The sequence below is a fragment of the Dipodomys merriami genome, unplaced genomic scaffold, assembly GCF_024711535.1.
Source record: "Dipodomys merriami isolate MVZ:Mamm:240054 unplaced genomic scaffold, mDipMer1.0.p SCAF_26, whole genome shotgun sequence".
NCBI classification, from domain to species: domain Eukaryota; kingdom Metazoa; phylum Chordata; class Mammalia; order Rodentia; family Heteromyidae; genus Dipodomys; species Dipodomys merriami.
This window is the reverse complement of record NW_027204048.1, coordinates 7,539,812-7,563,086: the sequence shown is the minus strand read 5'-3', so window position 1 is coordinate 7,563,086 and position 23,275 is coordinate 7,539,812. Positions and strand designations below refer to the sequence as shown.

The 23,275-nt window shown below is 43.5% G+C and overlaps 2 protein-coding genes across 2 annotated transcripts in view; both read right to left on the bottom strand.

Moving 5' to 3' along the window:
- Positions 1-644: 644 nt before the first annotated feature.
- On the bottom strand, positions 645-7,803 carry LOC138836799 (golgin subfamily A member 2-like). The gene is made up of 2 exons (XM_070035431.1): positions 5,131-7,803; positions 645-835 (listed from the first exon to the last, which is right to left on the bottom strand). The coding sequence occupies exons 1-2, from the start codon at positions 7,790-7,792 to the stop codon at positions 645-647; spliced, it is 2,853 nt and encodes a 950-aa protein (XP_069891532.1). The 5' UTR covers positions 7,793-7,803.
- A 7,882-nt stretch (positions 7,804-15,685) lies between these two features.
- LOC138836936 (contactin-associated protein-like 3) overlaps positions 15,686-23,275 on the bottom strand; it is a 185,144-nt gene continuing 177,554 nt past the window's right edge. The window contains exons 22-25 of the mRNA XM_070035639.1: positions 22,863-23,078; positions 22,347-22,402; positions 19,378-19,381; positions 15,686-16,323 (exon numbers count right to left, since the gene is read on the bottom strand). Of these exons, the coding sequence (XP_069891740.1) occupies positions 16,181-16,323; positions 19,378-19,381; positions 22,347-22,402; positions 22,863-23,078 (419 nt within the window). The 3' untranslated portion in view covers positions 15,686-16,180. The remainder of the gene's footprint in view (positions 16,324-19,377; positions 19,382-22,346; positions 22,403-22,862; positions 23,079-23,275) is intronic.

Sequence of the window (23,275 nt, the reverse complement as noted above, 5' to 3'; positions counted from 1 at the left end):
TCAGCAGGTTGCCAGACCAGCCAGCAGCCACCTTGTGTTGTTGTTTTTTAGCGTGTTGTCTGGTTATACCTAGACTTCCAAGATTCATGACAGCCCTGACACGGGGGTAAATGTTGGCCAGAGGAAAGTCTCATGGAAGGCCAGTCCTCATGCCAGAGAACTTGGATCTCCATTTCACATCCAGGCACGCTGAAAGGCTTAAGTTGATGGAGGGAACAGAAAGGATTTACCATAACAGCACGGGGCGGAGAGCAACAGAAGCGAGAGCTTCCAGAACACTTAAGCCCCGCAGGCATGGGTAACTCACTAATCTAGACTTACAAAACAACACTCAGAGTATAGACAGGAATACTTAAAATGCCCAAGACCAATGTCACTCATGCCTAGTGTGAACCCACCCTCATTCACACTCTTTTTTTTGGAGGGGGGGGGTCCGTTCGTGGGGCCTGAACTCTGGGCTTGGGCGCTGTCCCCCTCATCTCTTGAGCTCAAGGCTAGCACTCTACCACATGAGCCATAGCACCACTTCCGCCTTTTTTCTTTTTACTTATGTGGTGCTGAAGAATCGAACCCAAGGTCTCGAGCACGCAAGGCAAGCGCTCTACCACTGAGCCACCTTCCCAGCCCTTTCACTGTCTTACCACTTAGGGGGGGCACCCGGGAACGAGGTAGTGCTCTGGGCAGCGCTCAGGACCAGCCAAGCCCTTGCCCTCGAAGTTCACGTTCTTCAGTACATCAGGTGTATTGTTTACAATGGCTACTTCTTGTTGTAGTTTAAAACAGGTTAGAGATATGCCAACAAGATGCATTATTTCGCCCTCTCCTGAGTCGTATTCTTCAGAAGGGAACGAAAGAGTATTATTGGGCAAACTGACTAAACAGGAATTCAGATGACAGATTTGCTTATTTCAATGTTTCACATATACATTAGGTAACATCATCTTCCTAACACTAGGAAATATACACTGAACAATGGTGACAGATATGCAGATTACCCTATTGGAAGAAAAAAGTTTAAAAAACAAGGACAAAAAGCGTGGCATATCAACAAAGATTGATGTAGATATGAAACGTGTATTTTTGCACTCTTTTAACACTGTACTGTTTTTATTTCATAACATTTGGTAAATTTGAAATTATTTCCAAATGAAAATAAATCCATTTTACTTTGTAAAATGAGCAAAAACATAATGTGCTCGAATCATTTCATAAACTTCCCTAAGTCATATCTGATTTATGAATGTTTGATTGACCTGCTAATTCAAGAGTGCAAGATATACCAGACATGGTACACTGAGGTAAACCTTCCAGCACATCTCCCTCCCCTGACATGACCCAGATACACTTACTTCTCCTCTGTATCTACAGGAGATATATTGAAGTATAATTGTACCATTCGCTGTCCAATTTTAAATCACTTCCTCTAATAAGTACCCTGAGATCCCAGCTAGGTGATAGAAATGGAACATGCCAGAAAATTATCCCATTAAATACAACCCTCTCTGTCCTCTGTGTGTGTGTGTGTGTGTGTGTGTGTGTGTGTGTGTGTGTGTGTGTGTGTGTGTGTGTGTGTGTGTGTGTGTGTGTGTGTGTGTGTGTGTGTGTACTGGTATTAAGTCCTGAAATGAGGGCCTTGGTGCTGTTCCTTAGCTCTTTTGCTCAAGGCTGGTGCTCAACCACTTACGTCACAGCTCCACTTCCATCCCTCTCTTAATGCTTCACTAGAGTCTGGTTCCTGCCTACAGGCTTGCTGGCCTCCTTTCCTATCTGCTTTTGTGACTTCCTTTCTGCCTGCTTTGCTGATTTCTTCCCTTCCTTCCTGACTTCCTTTTATTGACGTCAGATAGTTTTTCCCTTCTCCTCGCTGTCTACATCCCCCCTTCTAGTTTCCCAATAAATCTCTGGCATGTCAAATCTTGTCTTGGTATCTGTCTTCAGAGGATCTAGACTAACAGCCTCCTATTTTTCAAGTCAGCCGTAGAGAACTAAGGTATTACACTTAGTCACCTTTCCTACCTTTCATCAGTAGTACATTAAAAGGCTTCTTCAATGCAGACAAGACTTTGAAGAAGATTGGAGTGGAAGAGGTAGTTGGATAATTTTAACAGGTGATGGAATCAAGTCTCCACCACAGTGCTAGCTCTACTGCATAGTATAGAAGTAGGCCTTGTCCTGGACTTGCACGGATCCCACACAAACATGCTTTACTTCTGAATACAGACAGCAACGCAATAGAATGGCAACATCCTTGATAGCTTTAACTCCGTTTGCTTCCCAAACCAGTTGTAAATGTCGACCTAGAGGACCTGAATTCCATGTTAGCTATTCTTCCTCTCCAGGCTTACGTTGCCCATGGCCCACTTGGATTTCCACAAGTCACGAGCTCACTTCTGTTTTCTCTTGAACTGTAACTCATTAATTCCTGCTGTTGTCCTTACTAAGGTCCCAGGCCATGAGTCCTCTGCTGCACCACACACATCCATCTCAAAGTCAGCTCCTTTGAAAGCTCCTTTCAGTCTGCTTACTTTCTTAGAAAATGGTTTCCCCACCTCCTGGTTGTTGCCAGCAGCTGTTTCTTCTCTGTTTCTTCTTCTTCTGTTTCTTCTCTGTCCCTGCAAGAATCCTACTGCTGCTAACTGGGTCTTTCCTTCTTTATCCCATTAGTCACCTAAAGATATCCCTGCTGCTCAGCCTCTAAAGTCTTCCACACTGAAGCCATGGTGATTTTTCTAACAAAATGGGAGTAAGGTGTTTTGTGATGTCCTTGCATACTTTTCAAGCTCTTTTTTTCTGTATGTTGTGATAAAGCCTACAGACATTCAACTACCACCCTCACCCCCTGCCATGATGGATCTCATTCATTTTAAATAAGATTAGAGAAAAATAAGGCACCATTCAGTTCTGTAACACTGATATGGGAGAGGCCATTTTTTTATTTTGAGATCATATTTTAGAAATACAGAGATAATACACTTCATATAAAGGTACAGGATTTGCCTGGCACCAGTAGCTCATGCCTCTAATCCTAACTACTCAGGAGGCTAAGATCTGAAGATCATGGTTTGAACAAAGTCAGTTCAGGCAGGGAAGTCCTGAGACTTTTTATTTCCAATTAACCAGAGAAAAAGCTGGAAGTAGCACTGTGGCTCAAGTGGTAGAGCACTAGCCTTGAGCAAAAGAAATCTCAGTGATTGCTCTCAGGCCCTGGTTCAAGCCCCAGGACTGGCAAAAAAAAGTTTAGATTTTAAATAAGTACTGTGGCAAGTTTTGACAAATACATAATATACCCTAACACATTACAGAACTCTTTCATCATAACCCCCAAATTATACTTTAATTAGGAAATGACTTAAAAATAAATTACAGGAGAGAATGATTTAAAAATATAAAATCATCCAGCACCATTGTTTTAACCCTTTACAATTAGTTCAGTGAATTTACCTTATTTTTTGTTGTTATTCCTGGGGACATACATTTTCATTTGTTGAAACATCCTTCCTCCTGATAAAAGTGATATTTAGAAACAGAGTAGATTTTAACAGAATTCCATTACCTTACCCCTAAGACATGCCAAAGCCTACCATCTATTAATCTCATAGTGATTGTCATTTCATGTTTTGTTTATTCATCTAATGTGTATGCACAAAACTCATTTGCAGATCTTCCTTGGCATGTAGTCTCTGGCCAGGTCCAGAGAGTTCCAGAGATATTTGTTGAATAAATATACAATGGTAATGGCCTAGGTTAGTGACTTGTAAGTCATATGTGAAGTTCAGACATTATGCCAAAACAAGATGTCCATTATGTTATGTGTGTGTGTGTGTGTGTGTGTGTGTGTGTTTCCACAAATGACATGATTAGATCTGTGCTTTAGAAAGGCAACTCAAAGCAGTGTAAAGACTATAAACAAGTGAAAAAAATAGTTACAAGGATTGAGTTGGACATACATGGTGTATGTGGGTGTGTGTCTGTGTGTGTATGTCTCTGTGCATGCGTGTATGTACTGGTCGGTCCTGGGGCTTAGACTTGGGGCCTGAGTGTTGTCCCTCAGATTTTACACTCAGGGCTCCTTTTCTACTGCTTGAGCCACAATTCCACTTGTGAGGGGTGGTTGATTGAAGAGTCTCACAGACTTTTTTGCCTTGGCTGGCTTTGAATCATGATCCTCAGATATCAGCCTCCTCAGTAGCTAGGATTATAGGAATGAGCCACCAATGCCCAGCTTTATGAGGTGGTTTTTGTTGTTTTTGTCAGTCATGGGGCCTGAACTCTGGGCCTGGGCGCTGTTCTCAGCTCCTTAGCTCAAGGCTAGCCCCCTAACACTGAGCCACTGTTCTAGCCCAAATATGGGGTATTTTTTAAAGGAGTAGAGTTCGAACAGAGTGAAAAATTCAAAATAAACTATTTGAATTTAAATATTTTATTGACTTCAATGAATATACACTTGAACAATTCACAAGTGAAGAATGGAGAAACTTGCTATTCTCATTATGTATTATGTTATTCTGAAATACATTTCTGTACTTATTTGCTGTATGTTTTCCACTACAGGATACATCTATTTGTTCTATTAGTATTATTTTTCCAAACGAATTGAATGACCTTTTCTTTTTCTTCACAGTATGCACAGTTTCTCATCCCTCAGTATCCTACCATCATAGTAGATTAAAATACAAATGAGAAAATTCAGTGTTGCTGGTGCAGAGCATGATTTTTTTAAAAAAACATGCATGAATGCACCAACATATCATGTTCAATAATGGAATGACTCATTTGAGGAAATATAAACTTTTCCTGAAAAAAATCTAAAGAATTATGGAGCCTGCTCCATAAATCAGCATCAAATATATCAAAAATAATGTGAGTATGCTAATACAGGATTCATAAAAATACCATCTCTACTACAACGAGCTAATAGAAAACCCGTGTCATCGCTTCCCATCCTCCTTCACACGGCCCCTTCTCTGCTGACCAGTGGACTAGGAGATGATTCTCGCTTTTGGCCCTGCCCTCATGCTAACAAGACCTGAGAGAGCGGCGCCCAGTGGCCATGTCCCCAAGTATGTGAAGGAGGGCAGGAGCCAACCTGGGCATTGGCCCCCAGGTCTCTGGATGGCAACTACCTCAAACCGATCATTTGCGTCAGTCTATAGATGAAAGAGAAGGAGCCCTCGTTGTCTGGGCCTGCATGCTCTTGGTGCTGCTGGATGCCAGGCTGCAGCAACACCACCTGCTCTGCCGTGGGGCTGTCTTGGGGGCAAGACACCCCAGCTTCTCCTGGGGCAGGCTCCGTGTTGTATTTGAGTTGCGCCTTCTCAGCCCCATGCTCCTGCTCCTCCTCTGCAACTTCCCCTTGCAAGGGCCCCGCCAGGTCTGCTGGAGCCTCTGCAGCAGGGGTAAGGTCAGCGGCCGGCCTCGAGTCCCGGCCTTCTGTGCCCTGCCCTGTCAGGCACAGTAGAAGTTCCTGCAGCTCCTTCTTCTTCTCCGTCTTCTCCTGCATCAGCCGGTGGACGCACTCTTCCTTCTCGCGATGCAGCTCATCCAGGACGCCCATCTGCTCTTCACAGGACGCCATCTCCTCCTCCATGGCACTGATGCATTCTGACAGCAGGCTGCAGCGACGGGGGAGGTCGTCCGCTGGACTCTGTTGGTCCACCTGGCCGGGTCGGTCGTAGGTGAAGCAGATCTTCAGCCGCTTTGTGGGACTCTGGCTGTCCTGCTCTCCCTCCCCAGGTGGGCTGTGGTGCCAGGTCTTGGGGAAGAGAGCCTGGCGCTCCAGCTCTGTCTGGCACTGGGCTGCCAGGTGGGCTAGACCCTCGCAGCGGGCCTGCTGCTCCTGCAGCTCACGGCTGAGCTGCGCCTTCTTAGATTCAGCGATGGGTAGTGCTGCACAGTAAAAATCCCACATGGTATGTGGGTTGTCCACGTCCTCTGGGACGGTCACAGCGGGGGGAGCTGCCTCCTCCCCCTTGTCCCCTCTGCTCACTCCTTCACCTTCTCTAGGGAGAGTCAGGAGCCTCAGCTGGGCCCGCAGCTGTGCATTCTCCTGCCTCGTGGCTTCCAGGCATGTCAGTGTGTCCTGGAACTTTGGAGGCACCATCCGGTCCTCCAATGTGCTCTGCACCTGCTTCTGCTGCAGCTGCTCCAGCAGCTGGGTCTGCCTCCTCAAGTGCTGCTGCAGGGCCTCCTTCTCCGTGCTCAGCTGCTGATGGGTGGCCAGGTGCTGCTCACAGGTGGCTCTGAGCTCCTGCAGCTGGGCCAGGGACTGGTCCTGCAGCTCTTGGGCCTCTTGCTGCTTGGACTCAGCCATCTCCTTCCATTCTTTGAACGTCTCCTCCTGCTGCTCCAGCTTCTCCTGAAGATGTTCCTTCTCCTGCTGCTCAGCGTGCAGGAGGCCGGCGAGCGAGTCCTTCTCGACGCTCAGCCTCTGCCAGGCGTCCTGCAGCTGGGCCAGCTGCTCTTTCAACTCATGGTTGCACACCAGTATGAGTCTCTTGGTCTCCTGCTCCTTCTCCATCGTCTCCAGGATCGAGCGCTGGTCCACAGCATGTTGTTCCCATTCCTCCTCCTTCTTCTCCAGTAGCCATAGCCGCTGCTGCTGCTCCAGGCTCTGGAGATGGAGGCTCTGGTTCTCCTCCACCTGGAGGTGAAGGTGTTCCTCCAGGGTCTCGAGCTCCTTCTGCAACTGCAGGGCCTGAGCCTGCAGCCGCTGCTCAGCCTGAGATGGCCCCGCAGGGCTCTGCAGCTCTGCCAGCTGCACTCTCAGCTCCACCAGCTCGGTCTCCATCTCCAACACCTGCCTGGCCCCTTGCTCTCTCTCCTCTCTCAGCCTGCCTACCTCCTCTATGAGCCGCCAGGCCTTCTCCTTCACTGTACACCTCTCCACCATCAGTTCCTCCTCCAGGGAGTCTCTCTCCAGCTTGAAGGTGGTGGCCAGCTCTCTCAGGCTCTGGAGTTGTCTTTCCAACTCTGCGTGCTCCACCAGCACCTGCTGACACATGTGCATTTGTATATCCATGTTGGCCTTCTGCGTCAGGAGCGCATCCAGCATGTTCCGCAGCTCGATGTTCTCATCCTCCAGGTCTTCACATCTTTTGCTCTTCTGCTGGAGCTGCAGTGTCACGCGGTTCAGGGCTTTTATGAGCTCGAGGTTGTGGAGCTCGGTGTCAGTCTCTGTGGTGGAGATCGCAGACAGCTTCATCTCCAGCTCCCTCATGCGCTGCGCTACAGCCTGCAGGCGGCTGGTGAGGTGGTCCCGCTCCAGGGCTCTTCCGTCGGCCACCTGCCACATGTGGGCCAGGGAAGATTGTAAACTGGATTTTTCTGAAGCCACCATCTGCACTGATAGCTTGTACTGCTCCAGCTCTGCTCCCCGTGCCTCGTGCATACACGTGTTCTCCTCCTGCCGCTCCTGCAGCTCCTTATTTTCTTGCTTAAGGTGTTCGATCTCTCTGCAGAGCTTCTCATTTTGTATTCTGCTGGCATCGAGGGCAAGCACCAGGTGTTGGTAGCACCTTTCGAGGTCCTCGGTGGTGGAGGGACCCGGGTCACTCTTGACCCCGGCAGCTCTGACTGTGCCCAGAAGCAGGGGAGGCTCAAGGCCTGCGTGGTCTTTGGCCACACCCTCAGCTGAATGACTGTCACTGGCGGTGTTTGTCTTGGGGTTACCTCCTTTTTTAGTCTTCTTCTTTCTCTTGGGTTCTGCAGATCCGGCAGGACCATTCCTCCGCTGGTATTTTTCCAGGAGTCTCTTTCCTGCGGCTAACTTTTTCAGTCTTGTTTGTTCAGACATCCTAGCACTGGGACGGGGAAGATGTGGGGGCCACATTCCCAGGCTCTTGGATGTCACGTCCGTTCTCCAGTCACCACCAACTATATCTAACTCGATGCACCAACTATGTCACTTCGATTCACCTAACTCGCTCCCTCACCACTCCGTACCTCTACCTCCCTCCAAGGCTGGTAGTGGTGTGAGTCAGTTGAGGGAATACCAGTGCTACTAGGCAGCATGGAAGGTGGGCGTGGCCTCTATTCTTGGATCCCATTGGTCAGAAAAACAGGGGAAAAATGGGGGGGGGGTGTGGCCAGAATCTTGTGACCCAGGCAGAATGGCATAGTCAAAATGACAGCTGCTCCTGTGGCCCCATCCCCACACATCCTGTCCAGTTTGGTTGGGGGCAGAGTGGGACCTCCCCTGGGAACTAGTGCATGGTTTTACAAGTCACCCTTCCTGGTTCCCAGCACACAACTGTGGTCACCAGGGTTTCCACCAGACTCCCACTGCCCTTCAGGTCTGCCAGTGTCAGACATCTTCAGGTCTCCATGCCATGCAGTTAGCGTTTTTTGGATCATATTTGCTGACTCTGGCATTCTGATCAGGGAGGCGCAGGGGTTTGCAGTGGCTTTGGTACACCCTGCTCCTGCAGGCTCTCTGGGACTGGGCAGCACAGGGACCTCCTAGGCCCAGGGCTCCTCTCCATGAGTACTGGCTATGCATAGCAAATACTTCCTAGCCTAAAGGGAGCTTGAGGCTGTGGAAATCATCTTCTTCCTACATTTCAATGAAATCTTACTGAGCACATGTTCCCCACACTTTGGCTGTGATCACAGAGGGTTCAGAAACACAATTACGTGAGGACTACTCCTCCAGAGTAAAGTCAGTCAGTTAGCCACGCAGCCCTCTGACTAGTCCCACCCAAATGCTGTCCTGTCTGTCAAGAATGCAGCTTCTGGGGTTACCCTCAACCACTCCGGAGCCCTGGGCCATTGACCGCAGCACTGGCGAGGTGGGGTGGGGGATTGAAGTGATTGATGAGTCTATTTTGTGTGGCTGGCTTTTCCTTCCCATGAAAAGCTGTACTTGCTGTGGTGGTCCACACCTGTGATCCCAGCAGGAGAATCAATCATGGGTTCAAAACAAGCCGGAGCTACATAGCCAGTTCAAGACTGGCCTGGGCTACAGGCCCTCAGGCTGGGGCTGTGATGGCAAGGCCCAGTCATCTTTGCTGCATTGTCATTTGCTGGCTAGCTTCGCCCCCCCACTCCAGGGACCCCTCCCCCAGCACAGCACATGTGACTCATTACACACACACACACACACACACACACACACCATGGTACAAAATATACTTCTAATAAGTGATTAATAATGAAGTAGAAAGAATAGAAGATTCTGTGGTTTGGGATTGAGAGGAGATTCAGAGTTGCATTGCTGAGAAAAGTTCTATCAGAGAAACATAGATCAGGCAAATTAATTTAGGACATGAAAGTGTCCAATAGGTAAATAAGCGATGAAGTAAGAGTACAGATGTTGCTTCTGTGCAAATGTTTCTGCATTTGCCCATCTCTATACACTTCTCACCTTTCTTGGGGCTCTAGGACCCTTACCATTTGGGCAGCAATGTAAAGAAATGCACATTTCTTTTTCTCCACACAACTGTTTACATCTTTTGGCAAAAATCTTATTCTAGGTACAATTAGTTCTAGGTGAAAACCTAATGGCATTAATTGAAATGACCTCCAAAATAGGGAAAAAATAGGAAAAAAAGACCTCGGAGTCAAAGCTGACACTCTGAAAACATTACAGGATGGAATAGGAGAAACCCTAGGTCTCCTTGGCGCAGGCCAAAATTTTCTTAATAGAGACCCAGACACACAACAAATCAAAGAAAAGTTGGACACATGGGATTGCATAAACCTGTAGGGCTTCTTCATGACAAAGGACATAGCTAGCAAGATCAATAGAAAGCCCACAGATTGGGAGAAGATCTTCACTAGCCATACAACGGACAAGGGTCTCATATCTAAAATATACTTGGAACTCAAAAAATTAAATCCCCCAACAACAAATCCTCAAAGAAACAACTGCCCAATAAATAATTGGGCTAAAGACTTAGAGAAACTTCTCTGAAGAAGAAAGAAGGATGGCCAATAGATAACATGAAGAAATGCTCAACCACCCTAGCCATAAAAGAAATGCAAATCAAAACAACATTGAGATACCACCTCACCCCAGTTAGAATGGCAAAAATCAAGAACTCTAAAAACAACAGATGCTGGAGGGGATGTGGACAGAAGGGAACCTTACCTCATTGTTGGTGGGAGTGTAAACTTGTTCAACCACTTTGGAAAGCAGTATGGAGGTTCCTCAAAAGACTTCACATAGAGCTCCCCTATGACCCAGCAATCCCACTTTTGGGCATTTACCCAAATGTTTACAAACAAGACCACACTAAAGCTACCAGCACAACTATGTTTATTGCAACATTATTTACTACAGCTAAGATATGGAACCAACCCAGATGCCCCTCAGTAGATGAATGGATCAAGAAAATGTGGTATATAGGCACAATGGAATTCTATGCCTCCGTCAGAAAGAATGACATTGCCCAATTTGTTAGGAAATGGAAAGACTTGGAAAAAATTATATTAAGTGAAGTAAGCCAAGCCCAAAGAAACATATATCCCATGGTTTCCCTTATTTGCAATATCTAGTTTATGTATGAGTCAAGCGGAAAAGGTCAGATAATGTGATGTTAGGAAAATGAATCCTTAGATATGTATTTAAATTTTTTTCTTTCATGCATTTGTTTCTAACGCATTTATAAGATTTTTTTGTTGCTTTGTATGTCCCTCCCCCATAGTATAACCCCTGCTTTCACTATATTTGATGTCTGTATAATTTGTGGAGGAGAAGGGGAAAAACAAGTCGTTTAAGGATACAGGTGGACCCGTTGCAACAATGAGAAGTACAAGTTGTCATGTCGAAAATGAACTTTACAACTTTGGTGGGGGGGGAGGATTCGGTGGGGGGGGTCGGGGGAGACAGGGAAGGGGTGTGAAGGGTAAACGAAGAGGCTGCAATGCTTGATAAGGAATGTACTCATTATTTTGCCCGCCTGGATCCCAGCTCTTCTAACAGTGTCTAGGCTGTGTTTTCTGATTTGTTTGTACTGCTGATTCTGGAATTTTCTGTGTAGCAATGCACATTTCTCAATTCTACACTGGCAGCTTTAAATTCTCTTTAAGTGGAGTGGCAAGAATTTGACCCTACAATTAAGAAAAAGTCCAAAATATTTCATTCAATCAGAATCTCCATCAGAGGATCTTTCCTGAAGGATTCCTTGTGTCCTTCGCTCTGCTAAAACTTTTTTAAAAAGGATTTATAAGAAGGAGGGCAACCTGGTGTAAGAAAACTCCTGGTTATGAAAACAATGACTGCAATAACATTCTTTGAAGATACTCTGACATAACGATCCACACTTGTTGAGAGATAATGGAGTGGCATACTTACAAATAGAGTCTCTGTGTTAGGAATTCTCATTCCACAGTTGCATGCCAGGTGTGTATTTCTCTGTATTGTATTTCACAGAATGGTCCTTTCAGAAAGTGGGGTGTGGTGGGTTGTTGAATGTAGATGGGATGGGAATGTCTCCTGATGTCAATTGTCTGGGAGCCTGCCTGGCAGGAGATGGAAGCCTTGTTCTTAGTCTCTGCAGTCCTGATTCCTGCTGTCATCCTGTATCTCCCAATTGAGGACTGCATAGCTGTACTCTTGGGATGAATTTAGCCCTTTAAATCTGAATATTTAAGCTCAATGTGCCAAGGATAATCTCCCACATACATCATCAATTTTAGAAAGTTGGACAAGGGCTCCCAGAGCAGTGATCGGTTTAATTCAGGAAATACTCATCAAAAGACAGCTATGTGCCAACCAGTGTAATGAAAGCTGGGGAAATAAATATTAAATCTGGTTCCTTATGAAAACGTCCTGCCTTATTTAAGGTGGGCTGGCAGTGATTTTGATATAACCTCACTTGTTTGCAATCTGTTTCTTTTGGTGTATGCAGGGGCTAGTGGCCAGTGGCTAGGTGAGAATGAGAAATAAACTGGTTAAAATTGGCCTTTCCAACAAGTTGAAAACCTCTACTCTGCAGACACATGAGCAGGAGACTCAGCGAGGACACCCCTCTCTCTAGTTTCCATTCACCAGAGGTTCAGTAGAGTCAAAAATGTTTGTACTATGTTTGCACCATGAAGCAACAGACTTGATGCTATTGCTTAGCCTAATAGTCACCTGAACAGATAACTGAAAAACCAACAATTGAAAAGGACAGGTAGAGTTGGTAGAAGTTAAAATTTTATGCCACCTCTCAGTGTAAAGTTTTAAAATCACAGTTGTTTTCCCTTTGTGGTGCTGAATATTTAATCCCAAGCCTTGCCCTATTTTTTATCAAAACCCCTAACCGTAATGTCATTTTTTTGTTGCTCCTGGGGCCTGGACTCTGGGCCTGAGCACTGTCCCTCAGCTCTTCAGTTCAAGGCTAGTGCTGTACAACTTGAGCCACGGCACCACTTCCTGCTTTTTCTGCTTATTTGGTGCAGAAGAATCAAACCCAAGGCCTCATGCATGCAAGGCAAGCACTCTAGTGAATTCACAGGTTTTGTACCACATTTTTATTAGGGCATGTTAATTGTACATTGAGAAGGGTTTGCTGTTATTTCTTTGTGTGCATATGATAAATAGGTTTTAAGCATATTTGTCCTGCCATTCCTGTTTTTTATTCCCTGTAGCTCTACTTTATTCTTTGAATCTTGATTATTTTAATTTATATTATCATTAATTAGATATACCAAGGTATTGAATTCAACATGCCACTTGGAGAGTGCATATTGACTAACATCACCCATTTCATCAATATCTTTCATCTCTCTAAATCCAACATTTCCATCTTCTTGCAAGTTTTAGCAGAAATTTCATCATAACCTTCTCATACATGTGTGCAGTGTATTTCAGTCCCACTCCCTACTTGCCTTTTGCTTTCCTTATTTATCACAACACAGGATACAACACAGGAAGCCTTTTAATGAAAAGTTGATGTTGACCTAGATGTTCTCCACGAGTTGGATTTTAGTAGTTGGAAGCTTTTATATACTTAAATTTTTCTTAAAAATATAATCAAGAACTCTAATAACAACAGATGCTGGAGGGGATGTGGACAGAAGGGAATGTTACTGCATTGTTGGTGAAAGTGTGAATTTGTTCAACCACTTTGGAAAGTAGTATGGAGGTTCCTCAAAAGACTCTACATAGAGCTCCCCTATGACCCAGCATTCCCACTCTTGGGCATTTACCCAAATGATCACAAACAAGACCATACTAACGCTACCAGCACAACTATGTTTATTGCACCATTATTGACCATAGCTAAGATATGGAACCAACCCAGATGCCCCTCAGTAGATGAATGGATCAAAAAAAATGTGGTATATAGCCACAATGGAATTCTATGCCTCCATCAGAAAGAATGACATTGCACCATTTGTTTGGAAATGGAAAGACTTGGAAAAAATTATATTAAGTGAAGTCAAGCCCAAAGAAACATAGGTCCCATGGTTTCCCTTATTTGCAATAACTAGTGTATGTCTGAGACAAGCAGAAACAGATAAGTTGATGTTAGGTGAAATGAACCCCAAGATAAAGATTCAAATGGTTTTTCTTTCTTGCTATTGTTCCTAACATATTTATAAGATTATTTCTTTGCTGCTTTGTATGTCCCTCCCCCACGGTATAGCCCCTGTTTTCACTGTATTTGATGTTGTTATAATTTGAGGAGGGGAAGGGAAAATACAAATTGTTTAAATAGGGATACAGATGGACCCATTGCAACAATGAGATGTACAAGACATTATGTCAAAAAACAAATTTTACAACTTTTGTGCGGGGATGGGGGTGTGAGGGGTGGCCAGGGTTGTGGTAGATGGGAAGGGATGTAAGGAGAAACAAAGAAGGAGGCAACAATGCTTGATAAGAAATGAACTCATTACCTTGCCCATGTAATTGTAACCCCTCTGTTTGGTATTTTCACAATAAAAAAAAGAATCTATCTGAAGGTCCTCTGCCAATTAATGAGAATTAACTTTGAAACCACTAGAATCTTCAACAACAGAGACGTGGGTGACATCTTAGGACACATCCACATAGGAATTTTTTCCCAATTTGCCAAATTAACATTCTCCTCCTATGCAAGTCTCATGGCTATGATACATCAACTGTGCAGCAATCAGCAGTTGAAAAATTTAATGTTTGCTGTCTACCATCACCTCAGTATCAGAAACAGCTTATAAAACAATGGGCCTGATGGGTGCGGTGGCTCATGTCTCTAATCCTAGCTATTCACAAGGATGAGATCTGAGGATCGTAGTTCAAAGCCAGCATGGGCAGGATAGTCTATAAGACTCTTATCTCCAATGAACTACCAGAAAACCAGAAGTGGAACACTGGTTCAAGTGGTAGAGCACTAGCCTTGAGCTGAAAAGCTTAGGGACTGTGCCCAGGCCCAAAATTCAGGACTCATGACTGACAAAAACAAAACACAAAAACAAAAGCAAAAAATATTAAGGTCCGAATAAGGTCACACTCACCATCTTCTACTGAAACTCAGATGAGATATTATTTTTTTCTGTATAAGAAACCCCTATTAGTTACCTGGCTGTCTACAGCCTTTTAAGTCTGTAGCCAAAAGCTTTAAATTCAGAAACAAGTGTTTATCAAGTTTTTAAACAAGCGTTTGTTTATCACTTTTTACTATTTAACAAATTAATTCTATCATTAATTGTCAAACAGTGACAATTCTCCAAGATTTGAAATAAACATGAGGGGAAAAGGCTAACAAAAATACTGTCTCAAGATATGAAAAGGAAAAAAAGGATTTGAAAGAAAATGTGGATTACATTCACAACTTTTTCCACTGTCCTGGAACTTGAACACAGGGCCTGGGTGCTGTCCCTGAGTGTTAGCCCAATGAGCTCCCTTCACATAGTTTAGTACACTCATTCCCCTCTCCACAGCTTTTGTATACCCCCTTCCTAGGCAACACAAGGTCCATTTAGTAAAGGCAGTGAATAATCAGCCTCCAAACTTGGGATGGAACATCTCTGGGGCAGCTACCACCACATAAGGCAACAAGAGCCCCTTAGAGTGACCTTCAGGTCTGGGCAGCTGCAGGACCCCTTATCTACTATTTGCACAGTAGCCATAAATCCTAGTCTGCCATGATGAAGCCCCTGGCCCACATGTCTACACCAGGGTCTCTGCCTCCTAGCCCCTTCTAGCCCTTCCTAAACCTTCTAGGTTATATAGGTCACCTCAGACAATAGCTGGTGCTTCTTCTCACTTCTTCCTTGTGAGAAGGGGTCTTTCCAGTCCCTTTCCTGGCAATAAACCTTTCTTTGTTCTCTGCCTGGATGTCTGCATGGTTTTCTGGCAAAGTCCAAATAATCTAACATTGTGTATAAGGCTAGCTAGCACTTTACTACTTAGACCATGGTGTGACTTCTGGCTTTTTCTAAGTAGTTTATTGGAGATAAGAAACTCAGACTTTTCTACCAGGCTGGCTTCAAACCAGGATTCTCAGATCTCCACCTCCTGGGTAGGTAAGATTACAAGCATGAGCCACCAATGCCCACCTTTCTAAATATGCCTTTATTCTATGTTTAAATAAACATTCAACAAAAGTAAGGTATTTCTAACAGTTGCTCTCCAATACTAACAAACAGATAATTAGTTTCTTCCTTTTACCTTCCAGTAATTTCCAAATACTTTAAAACTTTTTATAATTTCTAGAACATCACTTCAAAAGTGTAAACTAACAAACAAAAAGAAATTCTGATAGGTGATAGGAAAGTACAATGGCAGTATAGGCCAGCACATGATATCTTTTATTTTTGCCAGTCCTCACTTGAACTCAGGGCCTAAGCACTGTCCCTGAGCTTCTTTTGCTCAAAGCTAGCACTTTAGCACTTGAACCACAGCGCCACTTCCAGCTTTTTCTGTTTATATGGTACTGAGGAATAGAACCCAGAGCTTCATGCATGCTAGGCAAGCACTCTACCACTAAGCCACATTCTCAGCTCTCTAATTTTTTAAAGAAAAAAATAAGAACTCATGGCTTCAGCTGAAGTTCTGCCAAATCAAGCTAGGAATGGGTGGAAGGGCTCGCCCAGCACCTCTTGCCTGGTTGGAGGATATCAGAAGCCAGCTATATATTCATCTCCTCAGAGTCCATGGTTTGGGAAGAAAGTCTCAGGCATGGAAAGAAAGTCCCAGAGATAGATAAATCTTAGCTGTCAATCAGAAGACACCCTTCTGATTCTTACTGATGTGTTGTGAATGGTGAGCTCACTTTGTCAGAGAGATTTTAGCCTCAGCTCCAGCTTTTTCAATATCTGCTTTGTTCTTGGAGTACAGCCATCTTTGTTGATAAATGTGTACAGCTATTGCAGTAAGGCAAACCAAGATAAATACCACGACTACTGTCCCACCTGGTGAGAGAAAAGAACAGGAGATAATATCAGAGATCAACTAGGAACTTGGACCAAACCAGAGGGTCTACGTGCCATCAGAGAACATTATTCATTTCTAAATCTTGACAAACTGCAGCAGCTTTGTGATTTCTACATATATACAGTTAGACTGAATTGCATTTCAGCTAATGCCCTCACAGTTAAATGCAAAAATATGACATAAAGTTTTAGTCATGTTCCACTTCACATCAATAACCAGTAATTCCAATTAGAAGTGTGTATTTCTGTCAGAGTAATTTAAGGTTGTTAGAATGGCAAAAATCAAGAACTCTAATAACAACAGATGCTGGAGGGGATTTGGACAGAAGGGAACCTTACTGCATTGTTGATGGGAATGTAAACTTGTTCAACCACTTTGGAAAGTAGTATGAAGGTTCCTCAAAAGACTCTACATAGAGCTCCCCTATGATCCAGCATTCCCACTCTTGGGCACTTACCCAAATGATCATAAATAAGACCATACTAAAGCTACCAGCACAACTATGTTTATTGCACCATTATTGACCATAGCTAAGATATGGAACCAACCCAGATGCCCCTCAGTAGATGAATGGATCAAGAAAATGTGGTATATAGATACAATGGAATTCTATGCTTCCGTCAAAAAGAATGACATTGCACCATTTGTTTGGAAATGGAAAGACTTGGAAAAAATTATATTAAGTGAAGTAAGCCAGGCCCAAAGAAACATAGGTCCCATGGTTTCCCTTATTTGCAATAACTAGTGTATGTCTGAGACAAGCAGAAACAGTCAGATAAGTTGATGTTAGGTGAAATGAACCCCAAGATAAGGATTCAAATGGTTTTTCTTTCTATTGTTTCTAACATATTTATAAGATGATTTCTTTGGAAACACAGGTCCCATGGTTTCCCTTATTTGCAATATCTAGTATATGTATGAGTCAAGCAGAAAAAGTCAGATAATGTGATGTTAGGAAAATGAACCCTTAGATAGGTATTTTAGTGTTTTTTTTCTTTCATGCATGTGTTTCTAACGCATTTATAAGATTATTTCTTTGTTGCTTTGTATGTCCCTCCCCCACAGTATAACCCCTGCTTTCAATATATTTGATGTCAGTATAACTTGTGGAGGAGATGGGGAAAAACAAGTCGTTTAAGGATTCAGGTGGACCTGTTGCAACAATGAGAAGTACAAATTGTCATGTCAAAAACGAGCTTTACAATGTCAGTGGCGGGGGAAGGATCGGGTGGGGGGGAGGGGGAGGCTGGGAAGGGAGGTGAAGGGTAAACAAAGGAGGAGGCTGCAATGCTTGGTAAGAAATGTATGCATTATCCTGCCCATGTAATTGTAACCCCTCTGTACAGTATGTTCACAAATAAAATTAAATTTTAAAAATATGATTTCTTTGTTGCTTTGTATGTCCCTCCCCCACGGTATAACCCCTGTTTTCACTGTATTTGATGTTGGTATAATTTGTGGAGGGGAAGGGCAAAAACAAATTGTTTAAATAAGGATACACGTGGACCCATTGCAACAATGAGATGTACAAGACGTTATTTCAAAATACGAACTTTACAACTTTGGCTGGGGTGGGAGGGTGGGGGGTTAGGAAGGGAGGAGTGGGGGAAGGGAGGTGGGAGGGAAGATGGGAAGGGAGGGGAAGGGGAAACAAAGGAGGAGGCAACAATGCTTGATAAGAAATGTATTCATTATCTTCCCCGTGTAATTGTAACCCCTGTGTACGGTATTTTCACAATTAAAAAAAAGGTTGTTGTATAAACACTTGAATAAAATATTACTTTGATGCTGCTATTCTATTGAATTACAACTATTTGATATAGATGGCATTCACCCCTATGAGGCCCGATATCTTCCTCCTAGGGTTCATGCCTTATTTCACCCTTTTGTTTATAGGACAGAGGTTAGTAGTTGTACTTAATGATATGCATAATATGCCACTGTGTGACAAAGTTGGTGGCAAGTGTCTTGCTAGTCAAAGCCAGCAGCCAGTCTACAGATTCTAGGTACTATCATCGAGGTACTAACTCAACATCAGCTAACAAAACACCAGGAGATCTCTACCAATGACCAGCACCTAAAGAGAAGTGGACAACACATCCCTGAAGTAAACAACACATCCATGCATCCTTGGCTGACTCTTGCCTTGCAGCCTATAAGAGCTCAAACACAGTATAGTCACCTATAGAAACTGTAAGAGAATGTGACTGGTGTTAGTCTAAGTGGGTAGTAATTTGCCATGAAGCAATAAGTAGCTAATATGCCAAACTATAAAGAACATTTCCTGCTGGAAACATTTATCTTTTGTTGTTATAGTTTTTTTTCTTTTTATGGTATGGGTTTGAGCTCAGGCTATGTACTTATTAGCAAGCACTGTAGCACTGGAGTCATGCTTCCAACCCTTGTAACTAGGATTATAAGCAGGAGCCACCACCACTGGCTTGCTTCAGCTACTTTTATATAGAGTTCTAAGGGCTTTGCATTAGAATTATTATATTTAAGTTCAAAGACTGGTAAATATGCTAACAATAATCAAGCTATTTGATGACAATTGCTTTCAACGTTACAGGAGCGCAGCAGTACATCTCCACATTCATATATGTGACTGGATGCTTTTAACTCTGGCTCACTTTGTTGTTTTGTTTATTGGCTTTATGTGTTTTAATGAAGTCCTAAAATATTGAATCTTCACTCACCATGTACAAAGTCTGAGATTATTTGAACGGGGGCCTGACCCATTCCATAACCTCACTGTGACTGTGTTTCTGACAGATTTTCACTTCTTTCAGTCTGTCTGAATGACTTCTCTACCCATCCACTGTGCTCCCTAAGAGCTTGGGTTTGCCAGGTTTTACTTTTTCTAGTGTAGCTACTCCTTTAGCTATCTTTCCTTTTGCAAGAAAAAAATGTCATATAAAATACAGCATCGAGGGAAATTTGTCAGTTGAGATAATTCTTTTTATACATTGAATATTTTACATGTAGATAGATTTTGTGAGTTAAAGAAAGGGCTGAAAATTCTACATGAGCACCACCCTGGAAGTCAATATACTCTATCCAGCCATGCCCTGATCAAAGGCAGATCCAAGAGAACTGGAGAGACTGGTACACTCAGCTGGTTATGTCCTGAGATGTTCTGAATTCTACTTGTCTATTCTATCTATGAGGAACCAAGTAAGGGTCCTCAGGGGACTCACTAATGTGACTCCTTTCCTTTGAAATCTGGCTAATACTATTCACCAAGAACTCAAAATTCAAAGACCAGATCTTTTGTGCCATGGTCGGTTTGACTACTAACTCTGATGTCTTCAATAAGAAATTAGCAACTATGCAATTTTATTTTCCAGAAAAAGCAGTGCTTTATTGTGGGTAGGAATTCGTTATTATTATTATCTTTACATAATTGTACAAAGGAGTTTATTTAACAAAGAAGTTTATGAATATAGTGCATCTTGATGAGTGCCACCCCTTTCAGCATTCTTATCTATGAAATTTCATAACTATGACTTGCATTTTATTTTGAGAATACTGACCTCATTTATGTTAAATTAGTTTTGTATTATAATGAACACTTCTGCTAAAAAAAATGATTTGAGATCACCACCTAAAATTTGATGATGATGATGATGATGATGATGATGATGATGATGATGATGATGATGATGATGATGTCACTTTTAGAGCTTGAACCCAAGACTTGATGCTGCCCCTGCTCAAAGCTAGCATCCTAACACTTTTAGCCACAGGTCCGTTTCCAGTTTTCTGATGGTTAATTAGAGATAAAAGTCTCACAGACTTTCCTGCCAGGCTAGCTTGAACTGTGATCCTCAGATCTCAGCTTCCTGAGTAGCTAGGAGTATGAGCTTAAGCCACCAGTGCTTGGATCAAGCAGAGAGACTACTGGAGAACCAAACCTCTAGCTGGCACCACATGTAGATGTAGGTGTGCAGAATGGGAACTAATGGCAGAGAGAGATTATACAGGGGAAGATGAGAAAGAGTGTGACCACAGTGAATGTGGAAGTGAACGCAGGGTGACTCAGGTGCACCACTTAAAAGATAAGTATCTTTTAGCTAAATCATAAGTTATATTTATGAGGTCTTTGTTATTCTTGGAATTGCAAAACAGAGGTCTCATTAAATATGTCCTGCATACTTAACTCATTGCAAAATTAGAAGTAGTTGAGAGAAAAGGTGAAAATATTTAATGATTTGCGCTGACACTGTAAAATGTCTGAATTCTCTCCATTCTCTCTGACATCCACATGGATTCACATAAAAGTATATTTATAGTGTGTGGATGAGGTATATAGCCCTGCATCTGAATGCTGGGGTTTCAGGAGGTGCCACCCAACTCTGAATTATCATCTCATTGGAGAAAGCAAATGGCTCACAGTCACCACTGTCTGCAATAATTAAAGCAAGAGACTGTAAAATGTTAGCTCTCTTGGGGAAAATGGTCCCTTCCCTTTGTTTTCTCTCTTTATGAAACAGCACATAGAACCCTTCCCCTTTGTTCTCTCTTGGCACCTGACTGCACGTGGCCCTCCTTAGAAGTTCTTGCCCAGCACCTGTAACCCAGGTAAGTGGTGCACCTGAGTCACCCTGCGTTCACTTCCACATTCACTGTGGTCACACTCTTTCTCATCTTCCCCTGTATAATCTCTCTCTGCCATTAGTTCCCATTCTGCATGCCTACATCTACATCTGGTGTCAGCTAGAGGTTTGGTTCTCCAGTAGTCTCTCTGCCTGATCCAAGGGATGTTCTCCTTTCAGCAACCCTTATATAAACACCTTTGAATGAGAAGGGAGAATGTCATGTCATATTTGCTTTCTGAGTCAACCTGGGTAAATTCTGACTCAGGCACCATATTGTATACACAATCAGGATAGTATTTGATGTTCATACACTTGTACTTCTTCAATTTGAAAAATCCCTTCACCCAAAACATTTTAATATGGTGTTAAAGTAAAATATGCTGAGAGAAGCATGTAGACTAAATGTGTGTGTGTGTGTGTGTGTGTGTGTGTGTGTGTGTGTGTGTGTGTGTGTGTGTGTGTGTGTGTGTGCCCTTGTCCTGGGGCTTGAACTCAGAGCCTGGGTTCTGTCCCTGAGCTTTTGTGCTCAAGGTTAGTTCTCTACCACTTGAGCCGCAGCTCTACTTTCAGCTTTTGTAGTTCTTAACTGGAAATAAGAGTCTCAAGGACATTCCTGGCTGGCTGGCTTTGAAACATAACCTTCAATTTTATTCCTCCTAAATAGCCAGGATTACAGGTGTGAGCCACTGACATCAGTTGACTACATGTATTTTAAAACATAAAAATCTGAATCCTGTTTCAGGCTGTGGAAAACTACTTGCCAACTCAGTATTATACACAAAGCACCACAAAAACACTTTTTTTGGGGGGGGGGGTTGTTAGCATGGTTCCATTTGTCTCCAAAAGCAAAAATACATCCAGCCAAGAACTAAAAGATTTGTTTTCTCTCCAAGCAGGAGAGCTACAGATTTTTAAGCATATGTAAGATCTCTTAAGGAACCACGGGGGACATTTTTTTTTTGGGGTCCGGTCGTGGGGCCTGAACTCTGGGCCTGGGCGTTGTCCCTCAGCTCTTCAGCTCAAGGCTAGCGCTCTACCAGTATGAGCCACAGCGCCACTTCCGGCTTTTTTTCTTTTTGCTTATGTGGTGCTGAGGAATCGAACCCAGGGCCTTGAGCATGCAAGGCAAGCGCTCTACCACTGAGCCACCTTCCCAGCCCCGGGGGACATTTTTAAATGAAAAACTTGTCAATATTCTTTAGTTTGGCTACTGTTCTTTTGAAAGTGTGTTGGGGTAACACATCACTTCCATTTACTCAATTGTGCTTAAGGAGTTGGACTCCTTAAATTAAGTTAAACATCAAGGAATTTGCAATGGTTGACTATGACCTTACTAATCTGCAATGACTCTTTATAGATATCTTTCATTTTATGCTAACACCATCTTTTACCTCTGATGGCACAAGAATCCCTCTATTTGCATTAACTAAGGGTTCTCCCTCATTGCTTGAGCCAGGACCTACAGTAGGAAAAGGGAGAAAGAGGAGTGTACTGAAGAAATTTCCAAGGATTGGAAGAACACAGAATGCAGTGTGAATTGAGTGTGAAAAGAGAACAAAGGAAGAGAGAGAGGAAGGAAAAGAGGAAGGAAGAGAGGAAGGCAGGAAGGAGGGAGGGAGGGAGGGAAGATAGAAGGAATTAAGAAATAAAAAGAAAATAAAGAGAATAAAGGAAAGAGAAAGAATGGAAAGGAAAAGAAAAGAGGGAGCAAGAAAGAAAGGAACAAAGGAAAGAAGGAACAAAGGAAAGACGGAAGGAAGGAAAGAAGAAAGAAAGAAAGAAAGAAAGAAAGAAAGAAAGAAAGAAAGAAAGAAAGAAAGAAAGAAAAAAGAAAGAAAGAAAGAAGGAAGGAAGGAAGGAAGGAAGGAAGGAAGGAAGGAAGGAAGAGACCAGATAATGAGCAGGCAAGGGCCACGCACCTGCACCCTCTGTGAAGCTTGGCGTAAGTTCCCACGCTGATCCCTCCATGCAGCTGGTGGCAGCTATGACTGAGCCAAGGATGGTGACTTGGGCAGCTCCTCCTGGGCGCAGAGCTGCCTTCAGTGGAGTAGCACCACCAAAGCTCACAGCTGAGAGGCAGCCAGTGAAGCCACGCGTTGCTGCCAGCTGTGTGTCTGTGTCAACCCCTGGGAGCTCTGCTGGCAAAAGGTGGGGGGACAGCAATCAGGACCATGGAGGTGCTGTGGAGCTGAATAGACCTGATATCAAGTCCAAGCACCCTGAGTTCCTTGTCTCCTCATCCTTAAGGAAAGGCCCAGAGCCAGGGAGGCCTCAGTGACGGATTGGAAAGTAGCTTTGGCCAAGGTACCAAACCCCTCCCAGATGCATCCAG